Source organism: Ursus arctos, unplaced genomic scaffold (assembly GCF_023065955.2).
Source record: "Ursus arctos isolate Adak ecotype North America unplaced genomic scaffold, UrsArc2.0 scaffold_25, whole genome shotgun sequence".
Classification (NCBI taxonomy): domain Eukaryota; kingdom Metazoa; phylum Chordata; class Mammalia; order Carnivora; family Ursidae; genus Ursus; species Ursus arctos.
The window spans coordinates 26,741,055-26,755,153 of NW_026622930.1; the positions used below are offsets into that span (position 1 = coordinate 26,741,055).

A 14,099-nucleotide genomic window follows, 5' to 3' on the forward strand; every position below is an offset into this window, starting at 1 on the left:
GCAGCATAAACCTAAAAGATTTATCTGGCATTCTGGGCTGTTTTCAAAAAATGCTTCTAAATGCTTCTAAAAAATGCTTCTAAAAAATGCTTCTATCATGAATTTTGCTGAAAAGTATTCCTAGGGGCTAGTTCTTGTTAAAACTAGTAATAAAATCTTTGCAAAAATACTGGAATTATTATATTAATAAAAGAAAATTTTACTAAGACAATCTTTTAAAAAAATCTCTTAGAATCTGCTTTGATAAATATACAGAAATCAGAGAAACAACAGTTTTTACTTCATAACTAGAAATATCTACTCAGAACCTGCTGGGTAGATATAAATATTAATAAGCTGACCATAAAGAAGGGTCAATTATTAAAAGCTGACCATTTTTGAGTGGTTTGCCTCCTAAAGATTTTTTTTAAAAGCTAAGATTTTGGGGCGCCTGGGTGGCACAGCGGTTAAGCGTCTGCCTTCGGCTCAGGGCGTGATCCCGGCGTTATGGGATCGAGCCCCACATCAGGCTCCTCCGCTATGAGCCTGCTTCTTCCTCTCCCACTCCCCCTGCTTGTGTTCCCTCTCTCGCTGGCTGTCTCTATCTCTGTCGAATAAATAAATAAAAAATCTTTAAAAAAAAAAAAAAAAAGCTAAGATTTTACTTCCTCGGAAAAATAGCCCCCGCCCCCTAAAAAAAGGTCTGCAAGGTCTCTTAAAAGGACTCACTGGGTATGCATTTACTGACTTTTGGACTACCAACATACCATATGGTAAAGAAAATCAATCCCTAACTTTTGTTTATAATTCACGCAACGTAATAAAGAATGAAGTCTAGGGGCGCCTGGGTGGCGCAGTCGTTAAGCGTCTGCCTTCGCGGCTCAGGGCGTGATTCCAGCATTCTGGGATCAAGCCCCACATCAGGCTCCTCCGCTGGAAGCCTGCTTCTTCCTCTCCCACTCCCCCTGCTTGTGTTCCCTCTCTCGCTGGCTGTCTCTCTCTGTCAAATTAATAAATAAGATCTTAAAAAAAAAAAGAGTGAAGTCTAATTCACAGATTATTCATGCACCTCTAAAATCACTAATTCTGAGCCTTCTCAACATAACCACCGCCTCACATTCTTCAAGTCATTTTTTTTTAAGATTTTATTATTCATTTGAGAGAGAGAGAGAGTACAAAGAGGGGTAAAGGCAGGAGCAGACTCCCGGCTGAGCTGGGAGCCCGACGTGGGGCTTGATCCCAGGACCTAGAGATCATGACCTGAGCTGAAGGTACTCAACCATCTGAGCCACCCAGGCACTCCACATTCTTCTACTTCTGACCAGTCATTGCTCTTGCACGGGTCTCCTGTTACCTGTGGCGGAAGATACTGATTGCTTATCCCAATACCTATTAACCCCTCTCTCCTTATACTAACAAAACCCCTAATTTTTAGCTAGCAAAATTACAGCCCAGAATAAAAGATGACTTTCTTTTGCAGCTAGGCTGGTCCAGATGACGAAATTCTATGGCACTTCAAGGAAGCTGCTTAAAGGAAAATAAGTCAGCTGTGTGGGGACCCCCAACCCCCAACCCCCTTCGCCCTTCTTCCTTCCCATCTTCTGGCCTATACCTCCGGCCTAACGACTAGAGCTCGAGTACATCTTGTACTATGAGGTATCCTTTAGGATGGAAGCCACTAAGAAAGTGGAGTGGAAAGAAAGAAGCCTTAGTCCTTGACCACACTGTGATGTGCACCACCTGTCTACCTCCGGCCTTCCTTTTTGTGGGAAAAAAGAGTTCTACTCTGTGTAAGCCATAATTATTTCGGATTTCTGGTTACATGTAGTTGAACCTCATCCTAACTGACAGACTTGGTATCCACAATCTTTTAGCCAATAATACTGATAGATGATAGATGTTTAAGTAATTCATTTCAGTGATGCCTTGACACTTTGTACCCCACTTCCACCCTAAATTGTATTCTTCTGGTCACAGGGGCTTAACATCTTAAAATCATTTTGACTCTTGTGTCCTTCCAATCTGTTACAACTTCATATCTATTTTTTCCCTCAACGATCTATCAGCTGTCCTCTCTTTTGCATTCACACTGTCCTATCCAGCACAAGCAGCACTGGATTCGTGGACTGCCAGCAGCTTCCTAGCTACTGTCTCCGACCCATCACCACACCCTTCAATTCTCCCTAGAGGTAGCTATCAGACTTTTGAAAACGATTCCTCAGCCTGGTCTTTCAGGCCTTCCATAATTTAGCTCCTGCTCACTTTTAAAACCATACTTTCTAGTACTCTAAGCAATCCATACTCAAAAACTGTTTCCGGTCTGAAGTGTCTTCCTTCCTCACCTATGCAAATATTAGCCATCAAATCCTACTTCAAGTTTCATCTCTTCCAAAAGGTATTCCCCAGATTCTTCACTTCATTTTTGCCTCTTGAGGAATTCGTAGAATCCATGGCCAGAGAGGGAAGCATGGTGTGAGATGAACATGGTGTGAGAAAGGCCAGATTGTGCAGAGCAATGAGGCCAAGTACACGTAACAATTATTTTTTCCTAAGAGCAATGAAAAACCATTGATGGGTTTTAAGAAGGGAATGAAGTCACATGTCAAATGTGTTTCAAAAATATTACTCTGATTGCAGAGTGGAGCAGTTATTGGAGAGAGATCAATTCTACAGCTAATTTGGTTAGGAGAAGGGGAGAATACCAGAAACAGATTAAAGAAGCTTGATAAAGCAGGCTGGTTGTAGAGAACTTGAAACTCAATATTCTAATGGAAAATGACAGTCATTTGGGTAAATATACATTCACCACAGGAAAAAACTGGTAAATATTTATTAAAAGAGCTGGTGTGCAGAATTTAGTACTAAATGTTCTCCTATCAAGAATGTATTGACACAGTTAAGCGCCTGCCTTTGGCTTAGGTCATGATCCCAGGGTCCTGGGGTGGAGCCCTGCATCTGGCTTCCTGCTCAGCAGGGAGTCTGCTTCTCCCTCTCCCTCTGACCTCCCTGCTCCTTGCTTGTGCTCTCACTCTCGCTCTCAAATGAATAAATAAAAAGTCATTTAAAAAAAATAATGTACTGACATTTGCAATGCTTGAATCTTGACTGAATCTTGGTTTAAAAAATGGTTTAGGGGTGCCTGGGTGGCACAGCAGTTAAGCGTCTGCCTTCGGCTCAGGGCGTGATCCCGGCGTTATGGGATCGAGCCCCACATCAGGCTCCTCCGCTATGAGCCTGCTTCTTCCTCTCCCACTCCCCCTGCTTGTGTGCCCTCTCTTGCTGGCTGTCTCTATCTCTGTCAAATAAATAAATAAATAAATAAATAAATAAATAAATAAATAAATAAAATCTTTTAAAAAAAATTTTTAAAAATAAAAAATGGTTTAAAAAAAAAAAGTGCGGGTTGCCTCACTTGGTTAAGTGACCAACTCTTGATTTCAGCTCAGGTCATAATCTCAGGGTTGCGGGATCGAACCCCACAACAGGTTCTGTGCTGAGTTTGGAGTCTGCCTGTCCCTCACCCTTTGCTCCTCCCCCTGCTCACTCATATTCTCTCTCAAATAAATAAATAAATAAATAAATAAATAAAATCTTTTTTAAAAAAAGCTACACAAGATTTTTAGGGACAGTTGAGAAATTTTGAATGTGAAAGGATATTAGATATTTTGCAATTGTTAATGTTTCTTGGACATAATAGTTATAGTGTTATAACCTGGGTGGCTCAGTTGGTTAAGTGTCTGCCTTCAGCTCAGGTCATGATCTTGGGGTCCTGGGATTGAGCCCCATGTCGGACTCCCCACTCAGTGGGGAGTCTGCTTCTCCCTCTTCTCTCTGCCCCTTCCCCCGACCCCTTGCTCCTGCTCTCTCTCAAATAAATAAATAAAAAATCTTTAAAAAAATAATTATAGTATTATTACGTAGGAAACTGTCCTTATTCTTAGGAGATGTGTTCTGAAGTATGTAGTGGCAAAGTGCCTAATGCGTGAAACTTACTTCCAAATAGTTCAAGGAGAAATAAATAAATTCTAAAACACACACACACACACACACACACACACACACACACACGTATATGTATATATGCACATATATACATGTACAAATATGTGTGGTGGTGGGAGGCTCACTGGGTATTTAAAATGTGTTTTCATAAAAAGAACTGTGGAAGGAAAAAAAGACTTAATGGTGTATCTTCTTCAGTTAGTGAAGAGAAGCTTCTTTTTTGACCTATTTGTGGCATTAATATTATTTACTTGAAAATCCGAAATAAACTATTTTTAACCTTACATGAGCCAAGGAAGTCTGGGATCTTAAAAAAGTAAAGCACCACTTGAGGATTTTCCCCCAAGAATGATCCCTTCTACAAGCAGTTAACAGATCAATACTCCAGCCCTCCCTTTAGTTTCAAGCCTGGTTACTCTTGGATTCCATTCTCAGCCTGATTGAGGAGAGTGAGGAAGAGCTGCCTGTCGTTTTTCAATCTAGAGACATGTTCCGGAATCACTCTCCAGTGCCTATGTTTATTAACCCTTTAATAAAAAGTTATCAATTCCTGCTGTGGAGCCATTTCAGCGAATAGCAGGTATACAAATTCATATTCAAATAATTTTTATTGTGTTGCTCCTTTCTTTGTTAATGCCATTATCCTCCAACACTGAGACTGTTGGCTAATTAGACCCGTGTTTTTACTGAATTTGACAGCTGACGGCAGCAGAAACAGAAGCAGACAACCATAAACTATTTTCCCTCCAACCAGAAGAAAAGTTCTTCCCTGGCAAAGCTAGAATACTATACTCTCCCCACCTCTAAAACTATTTTCTGGGAGGGGATAGTCATAGTAATAATAACAAGCCTCTCAACCTGAGCAATCAGAAGGCCTACTTCTGTAGTCAGACCGAGACATCGCATTCTTTTGACTAACTGAGCAGGTATATAGATGAAACTCCTTAACCTAGTCCAAACTTGTGCAGACAACCAGATTGTATAAAATGGATATAAGACAAAAGAAAAAATGAAGGTCTACATCAAAATGGATGCTGAGCACTTCCAATATGGCATTCATTAAAGAAAACTTTTTAAGTTCATAAAACAAAACCGGAAGTTACAGCACCAAGTTAAGAGGACAACTTGGGGTTTTGATTGGTTGGTCGTTTTTAGGTTATTGTGTATGTTTGTTAAATCAGACCTAGGAAGCCACATCCTAGAAGTTTCCCAAACTAGAATTAGGTTAACAATGTCACTTACTCTGTGAGGAACACTGCTTGGTGTGATGGGAAAGAAGAAAATGAGATCGGGCTCCTATTCTAAAGAAGGGCAAGGACTGACTGACAAATAACGGGCCTGGGCAGCTTATTCCTCTCACCCAGAGAAAGTAGTTTATCCCTTGCTGAATAAGAAGAAACTCTATTATGGCAACAGGAGAGACAGAGAATTAAAACCACAGATAATTTCACATTTCATTTTAGCCACAATTTTCTCTAGCCATACTTTTCACCGCAGCTTCTGGAAAGAAGCCAAATAATTTTGTATCATATCATCTCCTTTAATCTTTCCTCTCCCATCTACTGGTAGAAAGATGGCAAAAAGAATGCAAGCAGAAGAAGGAAGAGAGGTTAAAGGTATGGAGAAATCAACTAGATAACTCTCCATATTACTTAGATGTGTGGGCTGACTGAGGGTTGAGATTCATGCTGCATCTTATCCTCTCTTTGTTAAACTGTATTGCCACCTACTACTCTTTCAAACTGCCCCGTAGAAGGTCAGGGTATGCAAGGACGGTTCTGATTCTTGAGGGATGTGCTCCAATACCAAATGTACTAGAAGAAAAATATGTGTGTTTGCTTCTCCATCTATTTTTAAAGGACTCCTATTTGGTTTCTTTCACAATTTCTCTAAGAAAATACTAGAGAAATCCTGAAGGGTCTTTAAAGATGGAATACTAAGAATTTCTCTATGATTTAAGACTTCCTTTCTCATGGCAAATGGTTGAGGGTACCCCACTTCAAGCAATCAGCAAAGTGCTATTAAGAGCTGAGAACTAAGACATGGCAGTTGGCATCACCATCAAAACTCTAGCTGGCCCCACTTGAGGAATGAGTGCTCTGAAAGAGAAATCCTGTGTGTTAATTCTAAGGAAAGGAAAATAGAAAGATGAAAGTTTAACTATCAACAGTGATAGAAAATGGGAAGTGATCTTAAAGGCGATATATAACATGAAGTTAGAAGAGCTTTTTTTCACATCTACCATCTCAATCAAGTTGCATTTCACTTAGGAAGCGAATGTTGTCCATGTTCTATTTTCAATACACCGTAATCCAACACAATGTCATCTGACTTTAAACAAACAAATAAACAAGAGAGGCCAAGGTCCAGTATCAATTCCTATCCCACCATTCCTACCTAATCTCCCAGCAAGTTAATGCAAATCAAAGCAAGCACTTCAGCGCCGCTGGTAGTGAAGCCTGATCCTTTCCCAAGAGAGGCCTGTAAAACAGGACAGTCACTGACAGCAGTACAATTACTGACACAGATACAGACTTTATGGACATGTTTATCTCCGCTGTAAATCCATACTCTCTCTCCACTCCGATTCACGAGTCATAAAGAAATTGCAGATAATGAAAAAGTTGGGGAAATTTACAGCATGTCGGAAACCTCAGACAGCCAGAAGAAATTAAAGAGCTGACTAGGGATAAATCACACAGGTACAATTAAAACTTCCCGCATACCTCCTTCATTTCCAAACTGAGGCACAATCCAATGGAGCTGATGAAAAGTTGAGGTCATGACTCCTCAGGCTGCAATCATTTCTTAACTAACTACATGTTAAAAATTAGCCAATTCACAGGTCATGTGTAAAGGCTGATTTCTTGCTGCTACCTTGATTTCCTTCGCGCTCTACTAGAAGAACCCACAGTGCAGTTCTGTCTGTAAACAGGCCAAATTGCAACAAGCAATAAATGGAAAGGTGATGTCCCTTCTCCCACTGCCATCTCTGTAGGTGCGGGACATCTTTTACCATCGCCACTGTGGACTGAGCATTAAAATGAGAAAGTGGAGCTACAATGGGTGAATGAAATTGGAGGTTTCTTCTTCCCCAATAAATAACCATTCTGAAGGTTTCATTTGATCTCTTTTCAACATTCCAAAGGAGACTTTAAAGGACTGTTATGTTTGATACTAGAATAAGAACTACTTCTGGTAATACTTGTTTTTCAGGAGTGGACTGAGCTAATGGTCCTACTCTTAAGTAACCATCTTGGCATCAGCAGAAATGCCCTAAACCATTCATCTTTTATTTTTCACATTCTTCCATTCATCTTTTATTTTTTACATTCTTCCAGTCACAAAGGCTGCAGGAGGGGAGGAAAAAAAACAAAAAGGAAAAAACAAAAAAGGCAAAATGAAACAAAAACCCTAGACTTTACCAGAATCTATAAGTGCTAATTAACGTGTAACTCTTGTGCCATTAAAGTAAATCAGAAAAATACCAAAGAAATAATGTCTATTTCTTAAATAATGAGACTTAACGGAGCCCCATGATTAAAGACTAGAATAATGTGAGTTAATTGTTGGTCCCCCTATTCTATAAGCCTATAAAATCCTCTGTAAAGGAGAAAAAGATTCTATCACATGCTACACTCTTTCATTTTCCCCAACTTAGATGAAACTAGCAGGTTTAAAAAACATCAACCCAAACATTTATAAGATCTCTCTGGAAAGCAGAAATGCAGAACACATATTTTTACCGACTAACTTCTGCATAACTGAAGCAAACCAACAGTGTCAGCGAAGTTATACACAAGACAATACTAATCTCTGTACATCTCTGTAGGATGAAGCTTCAACCAAATTAGCTCTAATATGATTTTGAAATTCTGAGACCTGTTAAGAAATGAAACAGGCGCTTTTTTTCTTTTTTGAGATATGGAGGTTGTAATTGACATGGTTTCAATTTTGTTCCTATTGACCCCTTGATGATTTCAGGTCCATTTTACACTTCAGAGAATCCACATGTCATTTTCATTTTATATGTTAAGATTTTACTCTCTATGGAATAAACATGGTTCTAAGGAAATACTGAGAGTTTCAACCCAGACATCTCTACCATAAAAAACTTAGGTTATATCTAGCTCATGGATCTCAAATCTATGCACCCATAAGACATTGTGCCTGATTTGTTTTTGCTTTTTTTTTTTTTAATATTTATTTATTTGAGAGAGAGAGAGTGGGCAGGGAGGGGCACAGGGTGAGGGAGAGAGAAACTTTAGCCAACTCCTCCTTGAGCTCAGAGCCAAGGCGAGGCTTGATCTCAAGAACCTGAGATCATGACCTGAGCAGAAACAAAGAACCAGATGATTAACAAATTGAGCCATCCAGGGGCCCCTGATCTATTTTTGCTTATAATGAAAAGTTCCTTAAGCTCCTAAGTGGTTGGTTGGTGTCCTGTATCAAACAAGATCCATAAACAGAGGCGGAGGGTTTTTAGTTTTGTTTTTTGTTTTTCAAAGATTTATTTATTTATTTGAGAGAGAGAGAGAGAGCACAAGCAAGAGGAGAGGCAGAGGGAGAGGGAGAGGGAGAAGCAGACTCCCTGCTGAGCTGGGAGCCCTATGTGGGACTCAATCCCAGGACCTGGATCATGACCTGAGCGGGAGGTAGACACTTAACCATCTGAGCCACCCAGGCACTCCCAGAGGCAGAGTTTTATTTACAAGTTCTCAAGAGGCAAATCATATGTTATCAAATGAATATTTAAGGGAAGTCAAGAAACATGTCTACTGTTACTACTCTATGAAGCAATGATACCCCTGGATTAAGCATCAGAAGACTTGAATTCTAAACCAGGTTTGCAAATAACTAGGTATGTGACTGGGCAAACTGCTGAAGCTCTCTGAACAAATGAACTTCTGTCACCTCATCTGTTTAAATGGGAGTACAGCTGACCCTTGAACAACACGAGTTTGAACTGTGCAGGTCCACTTACCAGTGGATATTGTTTTGACAAATACAGTACAGTACTGTAAATGTATTTTTGCTTCCTTATGATTTCCTTAATAACATTTTCTTTTCTCTGCTTACTTTATGGTAAGACTACAGTATTTAATACATATAACGTACAAAATATGTGCTAATCAGCTGTTTATGTTATTGGTAAGGTTTCAGGTCAAATGCTACTAGTAATTAAGTTTTGGGGAAGCCAAAAGTTTTATGAGGATTTTGCCTGCATGGGGGTCGGCGCCCCAACCCCTGCATTATTTAAGGGTCAACTATAGTAAAATAAACACATGTAAGAAACACAGCAGGCTCAAAAATATTACTTGCCTTTCCCTCTTCATGACACATGATTCAGATTCCCGGTTCTGTCATTACTGAGCTGTGTAGCTATCCTTAGTCAAGTCGCCTAATATCTTTAGGCCTCTGTTTCTGCTTCTGTAACATTAGAGGGTTGGATCCCCCTCCAGCTCCAGCATGCCATGATTATCAATTCTGTCCCTAAATTACTGGCTGACCATGGGAAAGTCACTTCATTTCTTTAGACCTCAGTTTCCTGACCTTTAAAAATGGGAAGCTGAACCAACAGAAAAGTAGACAAGGATGATAACAGGAAATTCAGAAAAGAGGAAAACGTGGCCAATAAACACAACTTTATTAGCAATCAAAGAAATGCATGTCAAAAATAGTTTTTCTATAAATGGGCAAGTAGTAAAAAGTTTAACAATATCCACGGTTGGCTAAGTTGGAGGAATACAGTGGCTTTCATTGACCACTCTCAGAAATATAATTTGGACAAGCATGGAGGTCACTTTGTCAATATCTATAAAAATGGTAAATATGCCATTCACTTGGGTCTCACAACGGATGCTCACCGCAGCGTGATTTCCTTTAGTGAAAACTGGAAACAACCTGAATGTCCACTAAGAGAGAATTAACAAAATATATGATAATCATATAATGGTATTCTGCAGTCATAAAACTAATTTTACTACGTTTTCACGGACATTGAAAGATGTCCGCAATGAACTAAGTTGAAAAAGCAGGTTACAGAACAAGACTAGCAAGACATCATACATGTATAATTTGTATTATATGAATACGTATGTGTGTATGTGTGTATATATGTGTGTATAATATCTCTTAGAGATGTTTGGATGACTTGGAAGAATGTTCGCTAAAATGTTAAAAGTGACTACCATTTTGGGATGCTGTGATTTTGTTGGATTTTTGCTTTCTTTATATTTTCTATAATGAATATGTATTGTTTTATAATGGCAAAAAATAAAGCTCATATTTAACTTTTAAAAATACACACTACAGGGGCGCCTGGGTGGCTCAGTCAGTTAAGCGTCTGCCTTTGCCTCAGGCTGTGATTCTGGGATCCTGGGGTTTGGCTCCCTGCTTAGCAGGGAGTCCACTTATCTCTCTCCCTCTGCCCCTCCCTCCTGCGCACTCAAATAAATAAAATCTTAAAAAAAAAAAATACATACTACCAAAAAAACCTCTGTGGCCTTAACAATTATTTTCAGTTAGATAAGCAATATCTTTTGTTCTTACAGTCTCTGACGTCGAACCATGTATATAGTTACATCATTAACACTACGGCGTACTTGCTTTACTTAGACCTGTGCTAAGCACACACAGACCATTTCTAATCTCTCTGAAATGCTATGACCGTTTTTATCCTAAAGAAAACCCAGCAGGGCTTTTACATTTTAGAACCCATTTTCCCCACACTAGATGTTATTTTTGAAAAGAGTAAGAGGGGCGCCTGGGTGGCACAGTCGTTAAGCGTCTGCCTTCGGCTCAGGGTGTGATCCTGGCGTTCTGGGATCGAGCCCCACATCAGGCTCCTCCGCTATGAGCCTGCTTCTTCCTCTCCCACTCCCCTTGCTTGTGTTCCCTCTCTCGCTGGCTATCTCTATCTCTGTCGAATAAATAAATAAAATCTTAAAAAAAAAATGAAAAGAGTAAAAGACTGCAAACTAAGATCCTTAAAACCAGAAAACTGTCTTTTTAAATAAGTCATTTTGTAACTACAAACAAATCTTAATTCTTAGTTATCCTTCAAATCTCAATTAGAAACACTCCTGCATTTAGGAATTCCAAGCTGATACTAGGAATGCACCCAAGATTGCCAAAACCCAGGAAGAGCACAGGTGTGGTATTTAACCAAGCACACTGGATGATGGGGGACAGGATCTGGGCTGACTGATTATCTGTTGTAGGAGGCCTGGATAGGCAAAGAGAAACCAGTGTACTTAACAATAAAAACGTTTTGTTTTGTTTTGTTTTAAGGGGAGGGGGGAGGGGCAGAGGAAGAGAGAGAGAGAATCTTAAGCAGGTTCGACGTTCAGCAGAGAGTCCAACATGGGGCTCGAACTCACAACCCTGACATCATAACCTGAGCAGAAATCAAGAGTTGGACACTTAACCGACTAAGCCACCCAGGCACTCCAAGAATAAACAACTTAATTCCTAAATCATGTTGAAATTTTGGTTTTCATTCTACATTAAAAGCATATTTAATTACTTTTTCATTTGCTGATATGTTTATTCAATTTAAATTGGAGAGGCAGAGAAAAGGAAACACTGTGATGTAACACACAGGCACTCTCTCATCTTTCTACCATTGCACAGACCTGCTTCTTCCCATCTTCTGGTTCCAACACAGTTTTTCCAACATAAGGCCAGCCCACCTGTGCTCTAAACCCTGGCCCTTCCTTCTCAGGAAGCTTACTTATATTTCACCCCTTTTCACATGTCTCCCATCTTTGCCACTGGAATTTAAACATATACAAGTCTACTGTCTAAAACCAAACGGTACACTTTGACTCCACTTCTCCCTCTAGCAACCACCCTCTCTCCCTCTTAACAGCTGAACTCTGTAAGCATTATCTACATTTCCTATCTTCCCCTCATTCCTCACTCCATTTCAAACTGCCTCTACCACCCGACAAGACTACCTCACTCCTCCACACATTCAACTGCCTACACAATGTCTCCAATTAACATCCAAAGCCAAACCCCATGTCAAAAACCAAACTCATCATCTTTCTTACGAATCTGTTCCTCCTCCATCGTTATTAAAAAAAAAAAAGTTTGGTGAGATATAATTCATATATGAACTGCACATACCTGATATGTACAGTGTGGGAAGTTTTGAAAAATGTATTCACCAATACTGAGGCAAAACCCTTCTGAGTCCTATGAATCATGAGATTTTTCCAGTCTGGCTGGTGGGACTAGCGCTAGTGCTGGCCTGTGGTGTTAGCCACTGTTCCCCCTAATCCCTTCAGACAGTACTCTCTTCAGCCTCAAGTAGCTTCCTTACACGAACGTGCTGATCAGTACTCAGCTGGAGCCTCCAAGAGGACCCTCTGCAGATCTCCGGGATTCTCTCTGTGTGCAGCCTTCTCCTTTCTGGAACTCTGTCCTGTGAATGCCAGGTGCCTTGGTCTCTCCAGAGTCTTAGCCCTGTTTCTTCAACTCAGGGAGTCTGCCAATTTCTGCCTGGGATTCCCCTCCCTGTACCACAGCTTGAAAACTTGAGCCTGGGACGATCACGGGGCTCATCTCATTTACTACCTATCTCTCAGAGACCACTATCTTTTGCTGCCCGCTGTCAGTGTCCTAAAACCACTGTTTCATATATTTTGTCACTTAAAAAAATTGTTCCAGGTGGGAAAGTGAATCTAGTCCCTGCTATTCCATCTCAGCCAAAATCAGAAGGCTTTCCAATGTCCCTTTGCATGCCACTGCTTTACATGATCAGGGGGGAAATCTGGGACTCATTGTTGACAACTCCCTCTCCTTTCTCATGTCTTACAGCAAATCAATCAAGACTTTGTCCTAGATCACTCAAATTCCGTGACTTCCCTCCCTGGCCACTAGGCATCAGTTCTAGGCATCACAGCCTTGGCTCCTGCAATGACCACCTACCCGGTGTTCCTAGTTCCTCTCCTGCCGCCCTCCAAACTATTCTCTAAAGGCCAGTTGCTGAATATTGCTTGCTTCAGCCCTTCAATGATTTCCCAGTGTTCATAGGATACTGTCCAAAATCCTTAATACAACCAAGAAGTTTCACATGATCTAGCCTTTGTCTACCTCACCAGTCACTGTCTGTTCCAGGCGTATTAGCCTTCTTTCAGTTCTGCAAGGACACTATAGTATTCCTTCCCACAACCAGAACTGCTATTCTTTCTAGAAAGCTCATTTCCCTTTCCTTCACTCAATTAACTCCAATTCGTTCTTCATACTTAAGTATCTTTTTCGCAGGAGAACGATCACTGCCCACTTGACCTCTGTCCCACATTGTACTTAAAACAATTTATCAGCAAACAATTATTTGCGTAATGCCTTTTCTACGAGAATGTTAGCTCTGTGACAGCAGAAACCATCTCTCTTATTTACTGCTAAGTCCTTGGAACCTAGCACAGTACCCTGAAAGTACACAATAAATATCTACTGCATGAATGTGAGATAATAAAAAGTATATATATAGTGGTCTCTGCCCCTGGTTCCTGGCACAGAGCTCCTAAAACTCTTACAATTTCCTAAGTGGTAAGAACCCTATGAGCATCTTTTGTTCTAATATTTAATCTTTGACCCCGGTTCCTGACACAGAGTTGTTAAATCCCTTAGCAGCGCCTCGGTGACAGCAGTGTCTTTTGTTCTAATGAGGTAACTCTTGGTGGGCTCCTGGATGGGGGCTGCTCACCAGAAAGACCAAGCCATGATTAGAAGCTTGGGGTTTTCATTCATACCACTCCCCGCTCCAGAGAGGTGAAAAGGGCTAGAAATGGAGTTAATGATTGATCATGGCTATGTGATTAAAGCCTCCATGAAAATGAACAAAGCACAGGGTTTGGCGGGCTTCTGAGCAGGTGAACACAAGGAGGTGTTGGTCCAGAGAAGGATGGAAGCTCTGCACCTGTTCTGCCCTCCACATCTCTTCCGGCTGGATGTACATGGTATCCTTTAACATATTCTTTTATAATAAACTGGTAAACAGTAAGTAAACTTGTCCTGAGTACTGTGAGGTGTTCTAGCAAATTAATCAAACCCAAGAAGGAGTTGTGGGAACGTCTGATTTATAGTCAATTGGTCACAGGAATAAGTGA

The 14,099-nt window shown here is 40.5% G+C and overlaps 1 protein-coding gene across 3 annotated transcripts in view; it reads right to left on the minus strand.

Annotated features, from left to right (window-relative positions):
• The window catches only part of LIN52 (lin-52 DREAM MuvB core complex component), a 107,211-nt gene that overhangs the window by 59,005 nt on the left and 34,107 nt on the right, over positions 1 to 14,099 (minus strand). Inside the window, exon 6 of one of the 3 annotated variants that reach the window (XM_057318489.1) lies at positions 1,587 to 7,331. The exons of 1 other annotated variant lie outside the window; for it this stretch is intronic. In XM_057318489.1, coding sequence (XP_057174472.1) covers positions 7,309 to 7,331 — 23 coding nt within the window. In that variant the 3' untranslated portion in view covers positions 1,587 to 7,308. Of the gene's footprint in view, positions 1 to 1,586; positions 7,332 to 7,363; positions 9,897 to 14,099 lie in introns of those variants that run through there. One more of the 3 variants, XM_044391345.3, reaches the window with a different exon arrangement.